At 40.7% G+C, this 18699-nt stretch overlaps 1 protein-coding gene across 2 annotated transcripts in view; it reads left to right on the top strand.

The window, feature by feature from the left end:
- LAMA4 (laminin subunit alpha 4) overlaps positions 1-18699 on the top strand; it is a 97839-nt gene that overhangs the window by 27678 nt on the left and 51462 nt on the right. For both annotated transcript variants that reach the window (XR_010997203.1, XM_068184280.1), the window contains exons 3-8: positions 2723-2847; positions 7235-7315; positions 11914-12128; positions 16022-16117; positions 17982-18133; positions 18277-18387. Coding sequence is in view for 1 of the 2 variants with exons in the window: in XM_068184280.1 (XP_068040381.1) it covers positions 2723-2847; positions 7235-7315; positions 11914-12128; positions 16022-16117; positions 17982-18133; positions 18277-18387 (780 nt within the window). In the remaining variant the exon portion in view is untranslated. The remainder of the gene's footprint in view (positions 1-2722; positions 2848-7234; positions 7316-11913; positions 12129-16021; positions 16118-17981; positions 18134-18276; positions 18388-18699) is intronic.

Here is an 18699-nt window from a genome sequence, read left to right as displayed (position 1 = left end):
AACAGCTGGAGAGAGAACACTTGAAACCCTAAACCTCATAGATGGAAAAGATAAAACACATACAACTCTTGGCTTTCAAGTCATTATGATGCGCTCTGGTTTTTATTACTATTATTTTTGGGATAGCAACAAATTCTGGTGTGCTGGGATGGGCAATGCTGTGCAGTTCTGTAACCTCAGATGTGACAGCATATATGAGGAGAAGTCCAGATCTACCTCCAGATACAGACTGCACAGCCATGTAAGCCACCTGCATCTCTTTACCTATATAAATTATGTATCCTTGTGCAATCTTCTGCATTAAAAGTTGTTAAAAGACTATCTCGCAGAAGGACAAGTAAAAAGGGAGAAAAAAGGTAAACAAAGAGACAATTCCTAATACATTGCAACAATAATTGTTTTCATCTCCAAAGTAGTAAGACTGTCAAAGTTGGAGGACCCTTCCAGATTTCCCAGACAATATTTAAGACCCTGTTACTTTGGGGGATTTTATTTGTGGTTTTGGAGAGGTGGGGGGATTGTTATTGTACTAACTTACAAGAGGCAAGACTGAGTATTAACTTTTGATTGGCCCTGGAGTGTCTCCATGCCATCAAGCATTAGGTATCTAACAGGTGCTCTGCACCACTCTGTGGCAGGTCCTGTCTTTCTTCAACTTTAAAGGATACACAGAAAACCAATTTGCTACCTATTGCCTATGGAGAAGGTCCAGACTACCTAAATTGCACTTTTTTATCCCTCAGATGAAGTAATTTCCCTAAAACTGCATAAATGGCAAATTTAATGAAGCTGGTGCCTTTGAAGACTGTCAGAAGGAACCCTTTTCTTGCAAGTTCAGGTTCCTAAATTAAGTTGGGGCAGATTCATGTCCCTGTTTTTCAGTTACATTAATTTACACAAACATGCTTGTCTTGTGCTGGGGAACTCCTCCTAGTACTATTGCCTGAAGAGAATCAACTAACTTTTCATTATTTTTTTCTGCACAAGTGTATGTACTGAGAAGAACTACAACACACGAAATGTTCTGTGTTCTCAGAACAGTAGTTCCAGCTTTACTTCCAATCTAATGGGTCTAGGAGCTCAGTGTTGACAATAATTTCAAAGTAACACTGCACACCCCCCACACCCACTCAAAGCACCATTTCATATTCTTTTCATGTGTGCACTAATAGTTACAGTAAAAGCCAGGTAAAAATGCTCATGGTGATTGTTGGCACTGAGTGAGAGTGCCAGAGAGGAGTAGTAGGACCACCTAAGACATTTTCTTACACAGGCAAATACAACCCAGCCACTCTCTCATCAGACAATCTGCTGGTGTACTGAAGGATGAATGATTACATGCTGTAGACTCATATAGAAGCCTTTAGAAGCCAGGCTGCTACTGATCATCCACTCAAAACGATCCATGGAGAAGCAAAGCACTATTCTCAAACTACCATGCCAGTGTCACTCAATGCTGCTAATCATCCACGAGCTGCAGGGAGGGTGTTCTCCCAGCCTTTAGATAGGTCTCTTGGGCTCAATGCACTTAGCATTTTAGTTGTAGATGCAAAATAATGGAATATAAAATATAAGGACACCTTTTCTATCACTGTAAAAATATGGCTCTAAATACAGAATTTCTGTCTTGCTAAATAAGATAAAGTCATTTTTACATAATCACTAACCAGAGAAAAACTACAAAAGTGCACTCAGATAATGGGGCATCTGGGCTAAGAGAGCCCTTTATCACTTCCCTTCAGTTTAGACAGAAAAGTGTAGATTTGAGGAGCAACATTTGCTGTCCTGCTCTGTTCATTGCAGTCATATTTGAGCTTTGGAAACCAGTAGCAGATTTACTCTGTTAATACCCATGTGTTGTGAGCTGAGGACAAACAAGGTGAAGTGAATTGATCAACCACAGTGAAGGCTACAACCAAACAAACCCAAGGCCTCTGCCAGTGCTTCAGACACAGGATGGCTCAAGCACTTCAAGTGCTCAGTGCCCACGCTCTCCTGTCTCTCTGGTGGTACATTAACATCATTTTTTCATTGGGTAATGACAAATGAAAAATATTTTTTAAACTGTATTAGCCTTCCATTAGCCTTCTGGCTCTCACCACGTGCCCTGTGATTAGTACATTTCTTTCCTCCTCCTCCCCTTCCTCCTATTCAAACTTTCTCCTAGTATTCTCTCATTTTAGAGGCTCTTAATTAAAGTAACCTTCTGGTTTTCCATATACTAAATATTTTATTCCTTACAGCAAATATTACTAAGTAAAACCACCTTTAGTTCTAAAACCACTAATGGCTAATTTGTTTAAAGATCAATTGAATAAAAATTGACTTTTTCCCTTTTTCTCATCATATTCTACTTGCTGTAGAGTTCTCTAGCCAAATGACAGCCTTGTACAAAGAATAATTTCTGGGCAATGGGTTCTCTATCACTATAAAATATGCAGGAAGCAAGACAAGCAAAGTCTTCTAGGATCTGAGTCTATAATGAACACCTTCCAGCTTCATATGTCTGTTTTGTCCTGTACAGCACCTTGTCAACCCTTGCTGCTGGTCATTGTAATTATTTATAATATTTTTATTTGCAGCTGTGTCAGCTTGTTTGCCCAAATCTGTCAATACCTTGCAAGGTAAAGGTGTGGCATCCAAGTCTTCAGCTAAGTGATCTCTTTCTGAATTAGGCAACACCTCCATTTAACTTTCACCATTCTGTCTCCTTCCACTGCAGGACTGCCAGAGGAACACAACAGGACAACACTGTGAGCAGTGTCCGGATGGCTTCATTGGTGACGTTGTCAGGGGAGTGCCCACCTTCTGCCAGCCCTGCCCCTGCCCCCTGCCAGAACTTGCCAAGTATGTAAAGAGTATTTACTTCTCTTTGATGTGGCTTGCATTTGGCCCTTTCCAAGGTGGGGCCAGCATCCCTTCCTCAAAGCAGGAGACAAAGGCTGCTGCCCTTGGCAAACACAGGGGTAAATAAGAAGACGACCAACTGCTCATGTTTACAACCACAGGAAACAGCATTTCATTCAGAAGGTGTGAAATATCTTTAAATACTCATACCAGTTCTTACCAAGATGTGGAGGATGGATTGTGAGAGAATAGAGATAGTGCTGAAGGCAACCTCATCCCTGAGGAGTTGCAGCTGTACTAATTACCAAAAAGTAGGAACAGCCTTGCCTTTAGTAGGTCACAGCTGTGTCCAGTAAGGATGGGTGTTATAAAAGAGTGGGTTAGCTGGTTGAGAGGAGAGTTGGAGTCAGTTGGCTGTCTGCTGTGGGGAGCAGGGGTCAGGTGGTTGTGCTAGGGACAGGAAGACATTAGCCACCTATAAGAAGAAAGAGAAAAGGAGTCAGTGTTGAGAGGAGCTGCCCATGACAGCTCACAGAAAGAAGGTATGAAAATCTTACAGTAAGATAATAAACTAATGGTGACAGTCAGTTTCCATCCACCATCAATTGGTGCCAGGCACCAATGCCAATTGATGGTGGCCTGCATGAGGATAAGTTGTGACACCAAGAAGGAGAAGAATGAGCAAGTTCAAATTCACCCTTTTATGTAGAAGAAATTATTCAGTTGTCTGGTTGTTTTTTAAAATCCCTTAAAGAAGAATTCTCAAGAAAGGTGATATCAGATTTATGTGGTTGAGACAGAAAAAAAAATGGAAAGTTCAATCCATATCACCTGAAGAGTGAAACCAACATAAAAAAGCATGATTTTGCAGTCCCCTGAGTCTACAACAGCTGGATCTGGTTAGCAAAGTAACAGTTCAAAGGAAAGTGCTGGAGTATCCTGTGACAGTTTCAGTGCCCCTTCAGCTGATGCCCAGCCACTTTTGGGTAAGAAACTCTGAAGCCTGACAGAAAAACAAGACCAAGTCAAAGAACTCCAGATGTTGTGTGCTTTGTGTCTTCAGAGAAAAAAAAAATACAAGCTGCAACCAGCTGTTAAAAACAATTAGTGGCATGTCAGTGATGCAGCTGAAAGAAATTATCAGCTTCCTCCTGCTCAGATTCATGCTATGGGAGAGAGGTATCTATGCGAATCCCACCACAGGGAGATGCTAGTAAATAGTTGCCAGCAGCCTGATGCTGGTTTTCAGGGAGCTAGCTATTCCTCTTATGTTGTTTCCCATCCTGCTTTCAGCAGGCCGTCACAGCAAAGGGAATTTCATCCTTACTGTATTTGTTTGCTGTTGCTATAGAATTACTCATACAACCTTAAGGTGGGATGAGCTCTGTTTTGCTCAGCTTCTCAGGGCTCAAACTGGCAAAGGAACAAAATCACTCTGGCCAAATTCCTGCAGATCCCTTCTTGGCTTTTGCAAGAGCTTCAGACATGTGAGAAGGTCCATGGGGTGAAGAAATATTGTTGAAAAACTTTAGCTTTGCCTGGATTATAGAGAAAATCCTCCAAAGACAGGGGGAAGAACCTGGCTTTGCTCACATGTAGAAAGGCTTAGGAGTGAGCAAGCTTGCAGATGAAGCCAACTATTCCTTCCAGTTTCAGTAGCAGCTGTAATGCCTGAAAAATTAGAAATACAACAGTCAGGAGTAGTGGTTTTTTCCTTGGCGAAGTGTTTTTTGTCACCTGTTGGGCACAGAGCAGCCACTTTGGTGTAAGAAGCTGTTCTCTGAGCCACAGCATGGGCTGCACATGCCTGAGGCAATACCACATGAGCCTCAGGTTCTACCAAGCAAGGTCAGTCAGGCGAGGTCTGGTCTGTGCTCCCTACAGCTCGACTTGACACAGCGTGACTGGGTCTGCATTCGCCCAGACCCTGCCCTATCCTGCAGCCCAAAGGCTCTGCAGAGGTGCTCCCTGAGAGCAGGGAGTTGGATGGCCCACCAGGCCACTGAGCAGGGCTCAGTGCAGTGGAGCCATCAGGGACTTGGGCTACAGTCCTTCTCTGCCAATGCTGTGGGAGGTGGAAGCAGAGGCCAAGGAGCATTCCCAGTTTCAACGTGCTCCTTAGCTAGGGACATTATATCTCTCCTGTTCCAGACTACTAGGGAAAAGGAAACCCCAAACCCAAAACTCAGCAGCATGGGGTTAGGAAGGGAGAACAAATGTTGCAAGAAACCCGAATGCAGGTTCCTCAATATTAGCAGCAATACATGGCTTGGACTTGATCAGTAAAAATCCACTCTGTTTCCTTGGTTTTCCCTCAGAAAAGTCCTGAAGGTAGTAATTAAAGGAACGCCCCATCCCAAGTTGCCTCATACCCCTATTTAAATAATGTACAGAAATTGCCTGTACAGCTTCTTGCATGAGACAGACCTGACCACAGAAATAGTCTTCAGCTGGGGCTGGAACAGGCAAAAAAAATTGAGCAACATTAAGCTTTACTAAAGCTTAACTAAATTCAAAGAAAAAATGTTTTTTATTAGTTGTTTTTTTTTCAATTTTCCCTCATTAATCCTACTACATATGAAGAGTAAGGCAAAATAATAACTCTACCAGAAGCAGAGAAGCATTAAGTGGCTTAAAAAACATCCAAAGGATGTTGTTTTGTACCCTGTTTTACTTTGGAAATAGAATACTGAATCTGTAAATTGACAGACTCACCAGATTGATATTTTTCACAGGAATTCAGCAGTGCCTCTGGATTTTCTGACCAGGCTGCCTTCATATCTTCTATCCTAGGAACGTTTGTAGTAACTTTTGGACATTACACATGAAGTGTAATGTCATCTTTTTGGAACAAAAAAAGGAGGATGGAGGTTGTTTCACAGTCCAGCAGATGTTGCTTCTTTTCAAACCCAAGGGAATTATAAAGCCTTTTTTCCCCCTAAAAGTTCACAAAAAGTATAAAACTTGTGGAAGATTTCAGTCGTACTTCATAACTTAGATCCACAATGTGGTTTTTGCAACTACGTGAAGGAATTAGACTTTGTTAAAGAAGAGGAAGCCTGCCAAACTATTGTGACTTTCTCAACATGTTCTTGTAAAAGCCACATAGCAGTTAATTTGTAAATTCTGTGAGAAGAATCTCATTTTATGTTCTCTTTGGTTATATCAACTATTTTGAGACAGCAGAGTTCCAGACAGATTTTTTTGCCTCTGGTTGTCCAACCAGTTGAGAAACCCTGGCAGGAACTGAAATTATATGGGAATTCTCATCAGCTTTCAATGCTGTTTGTTCCTGGAACAAGCAGTGCATGGATCATGCACTTTCCCATTGCTCTGAATCTTTTTTCCTGTGCGAAATGGATGCAACCCAGCCACAGCTGCCCAGCACCACATGACTGAGGAGTTGTGTTTTAGCAACCATAGGCCTGCAGCTGGAAACTGCTGCCACTCACTACTCTGGTTGCATTCTAGTGCTGGCAGAAATTTATTCACACCTCTTGCAAACTAACTAGAAACATCTTAGGACTGTATCTTTTTTTTTTCCTGTAAATGTATTTAAGCCATGTCCATCACTGTGTTTGAAATGCATATAAAATTTGCACTTTCCACATCTGGCTACTGCTGTTTCTTGGTCTCATATTTATTTAAACATTTGTTAAATCCTGAAAACAGAAGAAAACAAAGGAATCCATGATTTAGAATCACGGCAGTAAAAATTTCAGCCCAAGCCATTATTGCAGTCAGCATCACTACTTGGCATGTTGGTCTCAGAAGAGGCTGCAGACTCTTTCCAGCTTACTTGGAAAGATGGTAGAGCAGCCCTGATTACTGTAAACTCAGTGATTCTGAACGTGGACAGCATTACTGAGGTCAGTCTTAATCCCTAGGAACTTCCAGATTGGAATTTGAGAAAAATTGTAGGATTTGCACAGGAAATGGGTGCACTGCTGCACCCATTCCAATATCTCAGTTCTTGAAGTGCTCACTGCAGTGTCTTCCACAGACAATATTTTACCCCTTGGGATAATAGACAGGAAACAATTAGGTTCACATGACATACACAATAATCTTAAGTCCCTTGTCTAAAGTGTGTGTATCAAAACCTGCAGATGTGTCTGATCTGCACTGCAAGACAATGACTTTCATACCTATACATCTATATTTACATAGTTCCATAGTTCTGTACACTAATTAGTGCTTCCTAAACTAATTTAAAGTCTAAACAAGGGGTATAATATAAATTGTGTAGGGAGCTGAACACCCATTCAGCAATGAACAACCAAGAGCCAGAGTTCACCCTGACAAATGTCCATACTGTAATGAAGAAACATTCCCAAGTGTCTGTCATTGCCTGGTATTCTAACTATTCATCCTAATGAAATTCCAGCTTTGCAGTCTCCTGTTACAGAAAAAGTGGAAGTGTGCGTTGTGTCTGCAAGGAAAACTATGCAGGACCCAACTGTGAAAGGTAAGAAACTCATAGGATGACTTGCTGGTCAGCAGTATAGAAGTCCAGAATTTTTTCAGGGAATCTTCCCATGCTGGGGAGAAATCTTATGTGCTTGTTTTCATCGGGTAGAATTGTGTCTGTGAAATGATCTTGTTCATTTCCTACTAAAAAGCACTAAAATTTGCTGTGGAGAAGTGTCAGCGTAAGACAGGCATTTACATATGATGTATTTTGATCTAGTTCTTGCACTTTGTGTGCCTTCATGTAGTGATCTTCCTAAAAGGAATGCAATTTAAAAATACAAAATATAAATCCGAAACAGCAGCTGAAGTGAAAAATATCCACCACATTGATGCCTCTTGCAATTCACCCTTCTAAAATATGTAGCAGGTTTCTACCAAATAACTTTTACAAAAGCAAAGGAGAAAATCCACTATCAAGTCAAATTCTTAAAGCAGATGCAGCTTTTTTCAGTTACATATTAAATGCACTTCACAGGCATAATTCAATGAAGTCAAGCAAACAATTATAGGCCAGTGTTGCTTTTCAACTTTCCCTTATCTCGATAAACAATTTCCAGCAAATATTCCCTAAATAAAAAAGGACACAAATAAGTTGAACAATACAGCAGAAATACAACTCCATGTGCTGTAAGAGGCTCTCTTACTTGTTATGAACACACATGGATGATGTTTCAATGAATGTCAGGGGCCTGATTAAAATACAGAAATTGTCTTTGAGCAGCCAATAAATTAAAGCAGCTCTAACACAAAGACTGAGGGATATTGGATGGCTCAGACAATGACTTCCTGAACATCTCATTTTGTTTTCCATTAAAGCCCCTGAAGTATTTAAGTCTTTAGTCAACTGACAATAATGGGCAAGCCTGGAATTTAAGTGATACTTAATGTAACTGTCAGAGAAGGGAGAAAAGGGATGCTTAAGATGCAAAGACAAATCAAAATGAAAAAGATCAGATGAACAACGAGTAAAGGCTTTTCTCCTTACAGATGATGCAAAAACATCAGTCAATTACCTCCACATCACTAACATCATGACAGCAACAGTGAAAGCAGATGGCACAAAAATAAAAAACCCACCCTTGTTTACAGGCCCACGGCTATATTCTTTTGTTCCTTCAAAATGTCAGATTTATACACAAAGGATAATGCAGACAATTAAAAGGTCATTGAGGTTTCTTAATGGTTATTAAAATGTCAACCCAGACTACAAGCAATCTAAATCCTATGAAATGGGCAGCAGTAACACAGAAACAGCAGAAAATAACATCAGCTTTGTTTTCTATTGGCCACTCCCCAGCCTGACACAGTGCATCTGTCTCAAGGAAGGCAAAGCTGTGTCAAAAAAGCTACAGAAAGAAATCAGCCTGTCCTGGTCACTACGTTAAGAGCTTGGCTAATTGCTGGGGTAAGATGCAAGCAGTGACAGACAGGACTTGCTTTCTGGTCCTACTCCCATTTGCATCAGAAATGTCAAAAAGTGCTTCAAAGCTGGATGATGCATTGCTTGCCCCTGCCCACTTGCTAAAGATCAAGTCCCTACTTGGTGCACACCGCTGCTGGGCACTGCCTGAAAAAGGTGGCTTGAATTCACAGGCACCCTAGCTAGAAACTGAGTAAACCAGCTTCCCAAAATGAAATTTAGGAATTAATCATTTTTCTCCTGGACTTCAGCAGTAAGGCATCAGGGTGGTAACTGATGCCATGCAGGTTTCGTTTATGCACAAATGTTAAAAAGAACATCTGACCAAATTACAATTTACCATCCAAAGCAAATAGATGAAAAATGTTCTTTTGGCATTGCCAGAGAATAGGAAGTTAATTTCTTACTCACTAATTACAGGAAGCAGCTATGGCTGCAGAATGAAACAAAGACAACGTTGCAGTTTTATTATGGGAGAGGAAATACACTTTTTTAGCAAAAAAAAAGGGTTATTTATTGATACAATCTAGGAAAAGACATTTACTCCAGGCCTCTTAACTTTTTCAGGCCATAAAGTGCAGGGATGGAGCAGAACATTTCCAGTCAGTGGCCTCTGCTCTTCTCATATCCTATCCACAATTCAAAAGAGTTTAAATGCCTCAGTACTATGAGATGTACTGAGTGGCAAACAGAAGAGTGAAAGTAACACATTTTCATGTCCAAAAGTTTCCTTTTGCTTTAAACAGCTGGTCCAGATGAGAAGTTATGGCTAATAAAAGTGAGTCATAGAAGAGTTTGGGTTGGGAGGGACATTAAAGGTCATCTGGTTCCAATCCCCTGCCATGGGCAGGGGCACCTTCCACTAGATCAGGTTGCTCAGAGCCCCACCCAGCTTGGCCTTGAACACTGCCAGGGATGGGGCATCCACAGCTTCTCTGGACAACTTGTTCTGGTGCCTCGGGTGGTCATAAAAAGCAGCACATGTAAAATATATCAGTGGGGATGTGAGGAAATGTCCTCTACATTCCTAGCAAGTGAACTGAACAGTTTATTTCAGAAAAGAAGGGGGGGGAAATGGCCTTGTCCTGATGAGAGGGCAGACATGGCAGGCCTGGTGGGGAGAGCACGCTGCTGTTGGTAGATGTGGGCAGCGGCGAGCAAAAGGCTGCTCTGACCCCAGCCCTACTCAGTGGCCTCTGTGAACCTGATGGCCACATTAGACAGATCATTTGGAAAATACCTAACTATGGAAAAACAAAAAACTGAAATCACAGAAAATTATAGCAAGACTTCTGGCATGAGTGACTAGTAGCTTTACCCATTGCTGCCTGCTCTAACTCCCATGGGAATGGGGAATGATTCAACCAAATCATAATCATAAATGACACTCTGCACTCAGTCTTGCATCCACAGTTCTTCAGGGGGTGCACAGAACTCTCGGCCACACTTTAATTCTTTACATCTGGGTCACCCAAATGATAAAATCTGCACCAAAGATTCTGGCAGTGTTGCAAAGAGACAGAAAGAGCCTTTGTCATTGACAAAAGCAGTATTTGAGGCAGCCAAATGGTTTATATTAAGATGCTCAAAATTTTATGTGTTTCTACTGTGAGGATTCAGGACTGGAACATGAACAAAGCAGTGTTGAGGAAATTACTCTCTTTATCCAGAAAAAAAAAAAAAAAAAGACCAAAAATATAGGAACAGATCAAAACTTGAACCTTTTATCAGATCTCCCACATTTTCATGGTTCAGACATGGCAGAATCTGATTTTGACTGTGTTCAGGTTTTAGAAGACAACAGATCTTGGTTTAGGTACCCAGCCAGAATCTGTGAAAATTAATCTGAACTGCCTGAAGTGCTCACTCTCCCTACTTACCAACATCAGACAGAAAAAACAGCATCTTAAATACGACTTTGGATGGGAGACAAGGACAACATGGTGATAAAACAGAACGAACTACAATAAATATTCCTTACCTAAATCATTGCAGCAGCTATTCAATCCTCCAATTCCTTCAGCCATCGATTGTTACACTAGCTAGTTATTCCTCTCCTGGCAGGAATTCTTCGTTTCCTGTTTTGTGGTATGAGTCCCTGATCTCTGAGCTCCAGGCACCTGCATCATGGGCATTAGTACTCCATGCCCACCCCAGTACTAGTTCTCCTTGTGTCAGTGGTTGTTTTGCAAAAGCTCCCCTTGCTTGTAGAATTAAGCACATTCCCTGATATCAGCAGAAACATCTTTAACCGAGACTATTTCCTTTCCAAATAACCAAATCTATTACTACCTCTTTGCTTAGGACCACTGATCATCCAGGAGTGTTACATCGTTGGTGTGTCTATACTCTGAAAAATTACCATAATATCAACATGTCTCTCATTTTAAGGTGTAGAAATTTCTCAACTGAAATGCTTTCCCAAATGTAACAAGACATGATAAGATATTTGGACCTATTTCAGGCTTTCACTGGGGTGCCTGGTACCTACCTCCCTCTCTTCCTCTGAAGACCAAGAGTGGAATCCTCCCTAGTGACTGCTCTCAGCCTTTTACCCTCATCTAACAGGATAACATCAAACAGATCTGAAAAATGGAGTCTGGTTCAGGGCCTATTCTGTTTTGCAAAAACCAGAAGCCACCCCAACACCTCACCATAGAAGTATTTCTATAAAACTTTCCTGGTCAGTAGTTTTTATGTACATTTATAATAGAAATAAGGTCCTAACTTCCTCTGAGTTTCAGCATCCTGAAATGCAGCCTCTTACTCCAATTTCCTATATAACACAATATAGTTGGTGAGATACAGAGCTGAAAGAGACCAAAACAAACACTGTAGAGCTGCCTTGCTGCCAAAGCAATTCTGTCACAGATTTTAAAACAATAGGGAGAAAATAATTTCACTGCTAAAGATATGCACAAAAAATAAATTAATGCAGACTGGTATGCTTGAGATATGAGAGGTGTTCCAGAAGGGGAAAATATATAACAGTACTGATTGAGATTAGAGCACAAAGTAGCTTCTGTAGGAGTAAAGCTCCTAATTAGCTCTCTGTCCATTAGAAGCTGCAGACAGTGATCAATTCCTGGTAACATAAATAATGTCAGAGAAAAAAAGGTGTCTCAGATAAGAATGTCATTGTTCGTCATTGCCAGTGTTGCTCTTCCTTTCAGGTGCGCCCCTGGTTACTATGGGAACCCTTTGCTAATTGGAAGCACTTGTAAAAAATGTGACTGCAATGGCAACTCAGACCCAAATCTGATTTTTGAAGACTGTGATGAAGTCACCGGCCAGTGCCGCAACTGCCTGCACCACACCAGCGGGTTCAAGTGTGAGCGATGCGCTCCAGGCTACTATGGGGACGCCAGATTGGCTAAAAACTGCACAGGTATTGTCTGTAGTCTGGTACAGCAGAGCTGAGCAGCACAGCATGGTCTGTGGATGATCTTCCAGAAATCAGAGATGCCTGAACCAGTTGTCAGATGCCTGGGGCTCTGGGAGGCAGGTGATGGGATAATTTGGATGCCTCATTTGGTTCAGTTGAATCATCCCAGGCGCTAGAGAAATATCTCTTTCCATCTCCCATGAGCAAGTCTCAGACCCCAGACTCCAACATCTCTAATGCCTGATCAGGTTTAATGGAGGCACTGTTGTGTTCTCCTGAATCTTGTTTTAAATAAGGTTCTCTTTGGGCAAAGTCTTCACCTTTGTTCTTGTCCACACCATGACCACTCAGGCTGATGGTGCTTAAAGACTTGAAAGTATTTTTTATGGGAACAGGATCATCCTTCCTGTCCTGACCCAATACCCACTCACTTTCTGCTATTTTCCACGTTGGTGATATATTCTGCATTTCCTGTGAGTCTGTGTAATCTTGCTGGTTACTGTACTTTCACACAAGAGGTGACTGCACTTTTGGGGTCAGGTAAAGTGCTACCCAGAGCACCTCCACAAAACATATCTGCACAGAAGGGTCACAAACTTTTGTCTCCTCTAATATGGTCCTAATTTACATGGAATTCAATCCAAACAGGGCTTTGACCTCATACCTTTATCCTTGCTTTGGCTCTGGAAGAGAAGTTTACATCCTCTTTCAAAGGACTTAGGAACAGCCACTGCTAAAGGCAAAATGCAGGTGCTCAGAGCAAGGACCTTGAGGCCCCCTCTCAAACTCTTTGGCAGGGACCAGAACACAAAGGAGGGAGAAAAAGTATTCCTACCTCAGCCTGGCTCAAAGGTAAGACAGTTGAAGCACACACTCAACTGGGACCTCAGAAGTGCTCCAGTGCCTCCAGGTGCAGAGCTACAGGCCTCAGGGACTTAGCAATGTCTTGATCCTTCTTGCAACTCACTGTGTACTTGGACTTTGTTTTTTACTTCCTTATTATAAAGTGTTTTGGGACACACAGGATGGAGGCTGTGAGGATGCTGTGCAATCACATGCCCTTTGTGCTGCTATCTTCAGCTGTAGGGGACCACATATGATGCCATGATGCCACTACTGGTCCTTTCTGGTTTTATATTCCAGTGACAGCTGTAATTTGAGTGTCCATCTCCAGGATGTAACTCACATTGCAAAGTCACATGGCTGAATTCCATTTATGCTGAACAGGAAGAGATGGTGCTCATGTACAGTGATCCCAAAAGACATCAGCTGTGGGATACAGCATGCCCAAAACTGACCTCCTGTCTGGATTTAGGTAGCCAAGATGTTAATGAAATACAGCATGTCTGTGATTTTCAGGTGGCAAAAATAAATCTTGTTTATAAACTTCACTGCCTAATTCACTTCACCTGAGATGATTTAACTGCAATTGTCCAGGAAGGAATAATAGGATCCAGTCTGTGGGTCCTGAATTCCATGAGGCAGGAGGAACACACCCAGCACTTCAACTCTGCAAACCACAGCAGCTGTGCCCTGCCTATGGGCAAAAACTTCAAGCACCTAAGAGTAACTTTGCCAGAAGTCTGAGAGTTACAGGTCATTCCAAGTGTCTGAGCAAGTTACACAATACGTGATTTTGGAAGGCATCTCTGAAAGTTCAGTTTTGAAACTCAAATCAAACTTTCATCACCTTAGCAGAGTTTTTTGTTTGCACTCTTAAGGAGGTACACAGGACTTCTCTATACAGGCTGTTCACACAGTCTTCAAATCAGTGTGGTAATTCTCTTTGTTAGCAGATTTCTTTGAAGTGTTTCATCTTTGCTAAAAATAAAAAGTGCTTAGATGCTTGAATACATTGTGAGAGGTACAGCTTTTCTCTTTTCAGAAGTAAATTTAATTTTGAAGTTCACTCTAGCAAATCCTGATTTTGCAGTATTATGTTTCAGAGAATTGCACACTTCTCGTTTCATCTTCATTTCTGCTGAGCACCACAATGTGCTGTACTTGACAGTACTGTGCAGATTGCAGTACATCAATACATCCATGATATTCAAACTATTTGTGTATTTCACAGGGAAACCTTATCCTTTGTTTGGCTTTGTGGGACAATTAGAAACTATTGCTTAGAACTGATTCTGAAATAAGTCAGATATCTTCTTTAAACTAAAAATAGAGAAACAAAATTGTTGTAAGAATCAAGACAGTCTGCATACATGGTTTCCATGGAGCATCTCAAAGGATATATAAAACAAAAAAAAAAAAACACAAGACTACTAAATTAACAAACAACTCTGTCAATCTAAAATAATCTTTTTTTCTTTTGAGCAGAAGATAAAATCTGGGTAGCTGTGAATGGTAGTTTTTAGCTGCTTTTAATTTTTTTTAACCACATATTCTTTAGCTATAGTTCAAAGCTCTCCACAAATGGCCCTCAGAAATAAAGGTAAATTTAGAAGCTTTCCCCACCAGCAACCTATGGTATCATTGAAAGTATTAATTCCCTACTAAAAATGTGGTACCTCTTAAACCAGTAGTTGAAAAATGGTCCAGACTGCGTTTGGAATTAATTTGCTATAAGATTTTATGTAGCAGACTCACAGGTATTCATTTAAATAAAAAGACAAAATTTTATTTTTCTTGAGCACCAATCTCATCAAAATTTTAACTTTTTAAGTTTAATATTACTACCTGATGATAGCCTAGTCCCCATGATATAGGTAAAGAGAAATCTCTACTTTCAACTGATACTTTTCTTTCACTTCTTAAAAAAAAAAAAAAAAAAAGAAAGAAGAAATTAAAAGTAATCATAGATCCAAAAGCTGGGAGGCACAGATTGTGATAAGGTCAAAATGCTGAATCCATCTGAGAATTCATAACCAATTTCTGTTCTTACATTAGCACAAAAGCTGATTATTTTTACTAACACTGGTCCACTTACACAAAATTATTCTGACATTAGTACAGGATGTTGTCTTTGAAGTTGTTTTATGCATTTTCAGCTGACAAATCCTTGAATGTGCAATGGGAAATGTAAATACAAGAGCAATTCATAGATAAAAATTAATGGGCTGCAATAAAAAGGCAGTAAGATATTTTGTTATATGAGGTTATGCAGAAACGATCAATCACAAGACCAAAATAAATTCCAGATAGATTGCTGCTGTTCTTATGTTCTGCTTGAGTTTTTATTATTACATTGAAGTGTTCCAAGAATATTTTAATCTTTAAAGTAATATATTTTAAAGGGCCAATTAAACCTTGAAAGAGGTTTAGAGATGTTAGATTTAAAATTGGACTTTTTAAAAAGCCACTTGTGCTGGCAATAAAAATGTTGCTTTCTCGAGTTTGAAAAAATATAAAACGTCATTTATTCTTCATTTTAAGTGGTAGGAGATATTTACTTTTTGATATGTTCAAGCTGACAGTGTAACTGGAGTCCACTATCAGTCCCTGATAGCTGCAAAGCCTTTTTAGTGACAGCCTGACAGAGTGCTGATAAATTCCACAGGGCTGTGGAGAGATTTGTAACTAATAATTAACTTTAGTTTCCCCACTTTTCTTAATACTCCTAAATGTCACCCTCTCTAGACATTGATGTACAATGGCCCTTCTGGGCAACTCTGGTTTCGCTGACTTTACTTGCAATCAAGTTTTAAACAAGTAATTTCAGCAGAGGTGTTCTCACTCTGTTTTCCACTTCATATTTCATTTGTTCAAATTTCACCAGTGCAAGAAGCACCTTTTCCAAATACTGAAAAGAAAATCAGTCCAATAAGTTCTTGATATTGGCTTGAATATCCACACACAATCCTAAGCATAATAATTTCACGAGTCTTGTGAGTGGGAGTTGTACATTTTGAAGATTCTTCTTTCAAAAGTTCTTTCTTTTTCCCCAGCATGTAACTGTGGAGACAGAATGTGTGACAGCCAGACTGGAGAATGCCTCGCAGACAGTCCTGAAGTTTCTACTGACACAGACTGCCCAACCATCAGTAAGAACATTATCATGAAAATACCAATAATTACTATTGCTCTTATATTTAGAAGCTTACAAATACTATCTTAAGAGCTTGGTACTCCAGTGGACTCAGGATTTTGACGGTAGTCCCACAGGACACTTAAGTGTGTGAATATACACAATGTTCTGCTGATTGAGTACTTCAGAATGTTCTCACACACTTCTCTGAGTACAGGCATATTTCCAACTCTGTGATGCAGACTGCACATTCAGGTCCAAACTGCCGAGCAGTAGGGAAGTATCACCAAAGCCACTTCCGTAGACCTTGAGACACACTGCCTGAAAAATAATATTCTGGCCCTAAAAACTGTCCTCACAACTTTACCTGTGATATCTTGCATATAATTTATGATTTTCTAGTTTTGGTTTAACTCCATCAACAACACAGCCACTCATTCACCCTAGCAGGAACAGAGAGAGAATCAGAAGGGTAAAAACCAGAAAACTTGTGCACACACAAGCCAAACACACTTCTGCAAACAAAGCAAAGCAATTCATTAATTCACTGCTTCCCATGGGCAGGCAGGCATTCAGCCATCTCCAGGGGAGCAGGACCCTACCACCCATAATATTTACTTGGGAAGACAAATGCCATCACTTCAAATGTCCCCTCCTTCCTCCTTCTTCACCCCACTGTATTTACTGAGCATGATGTCACATGCTCAGTCTGGAATATCCCTTTGGTCAGCTGGGGTCACCTGTCCTGGCTGTGTCTCCTCCTCGTTTCCAGCACATCCCTAGTCTCATCACCAGCATGGCAGTACAAAAAGCAGAAAGGATCTTGGCTCTGTGTAAGCCTGCTCAGCAACAACAAAAACACCTCTACATTATCAACCCTGTGTTCAGCACAAATCAAAAACATGGCCCCATAGTAGCCACTGAAATTACCTGTGCAGAAAATTACCCCAGTGAAAGCCAGTACAACATCTAATATAGATTGCTGCTGTTGACAACTTGGCATATATCCATCAGTCAGTTCCTTTCCCACTATCTCCCATACTCTAATGATAGGAAGACTGGGGAATTTCCAGGAGTACTATGTTGTAGCTATTGGTAACTACATATATTTTTAAATGTTAGTTTATTTATACCTGCATATAATGTGGAGTGTGTAGCATGCATGGGTTCCTGAACCAACTCCCATGAAGAGGGGTCATGTGCCTGGAGAGCAACCAGAAGGAAAACATTCGGGACCCACTAAAATATCAAGCCAAAGTGTCTGTAGGAATCTGTGTTTCACATTCACCTAAATCTCTTGCATTTAGTGCTGGCACCAGTGTCACTATAAATAAGGTGGCATTGCAATCCTGCAGCAAGAACAAGGATATAGTTCTGCAAAAGCACTTTCCAACCACATTATAACTGTGTTTTTAGAAGCTGTCCTCGTAACCAAGTAGGTGGCCAAGAGCCCATGTGCTGGACATCCTTATTTTTCATACTACTAAATTTTAAATATCAAATTTGAGGTTCTGACAAAATGCAGTTGGGTTTTTTTTTTGACCTTCATCCATTGTCCTTCACGCCACAAACATGTAGCGCCTAGGGAATAGCCAGGAAATACCTCTCCCTCGCTCCCAACTGATTACAGAATCCCTGTGTCAGCCTCTTTGAGCAGTCCCATCTGGTGCTGCTCAGCTAGAAATGTCATAACTCTACTGTGGAAGTAACCTTGGAAGTGGGAGGATGAAAGGGAAACAATAATGGGTATCCAGCAGCAAGCATCACTGACAAAGAGAGTGAACACCATGGGTCAAGAGCACTACCCTTGAATTTAAGATATTTGCTGTTAACCGACACAAACACTAAAGAAAAATTTTGCTGTCTTATTTTCTTATCAGGCTGCGATAAATGTATTTGGGATTTGACAGATGACATCCGATTGTCAGTTCTGACTATCGATGAAAGCAAATCCACTTTACTGAGCATTTCTACTGGTGTTGCAGCTCAAAGGCGTTTGAATGACCTGAACCTCACTGCCACACATCTCCAGGTACAAACATTGATGTCATTTCAGTTTTTTCATGTAGTTTGAATATTTTAATTTCCACTCTATTCCTGTAAATTTCAATCCCTGCCCTCACTAGAGAAGGAGTTTGTTTTCAAATGCACTGACTTGTTTTTCCCCACACACAGGAGGCAATGTCCAAAAAAAAGAATCATGCTGTGCTTTGGACCATCCAGGCTGATGATGCTGCAGATGAGATGAATGACCTCCTCAGAGAAGCAGAAACACTTGATGAACAGGTTTGTTTACAGCCTTCTGACAAAGCTCTGAGGGTTTGCACTTTGTCATATTCATATGTTGGTATAAGAGGTGAGTATAGAATAGTCCCAGTTGGAAGGGACCTAAAATGATCATCTGGTCCAACTGTCTGAGCAATACAGGGCCCACCAAAAGTTAATGCCTGTTATTAAGGGCATTGTTCAAATGCCTCTTAAATCCTGACAGACATGGGGCATTGATCATCTCTCTAGGAAACCTGTTCCAGTGTTTGACCCCTCTTCATAAAAAAAACATTTCTTAACATCTACTCTGACACTTTAGGTTCACCAAAT

This window comes from Anomalospiza imberbis, chromosome 3 (genome assembly GCF_031753505.1).
Source record: "Anomalospiza imberbis isolate Cuckoo-Finch-1a 21T00152 chromosome 3, ASM3175350v1, whole genome shotgun sequence".
NCBI lineage: Eukaryota > Metazoa > Chordata > Aves > Passeriformes > Viduidae > Anomalospiza > Anomalospiza imberbis.
The sequence above is the reverse complement of the archived record's forward strand: the minus strand, read 5'-3'. Positions and strand labels throughout refer to the sequence as shown.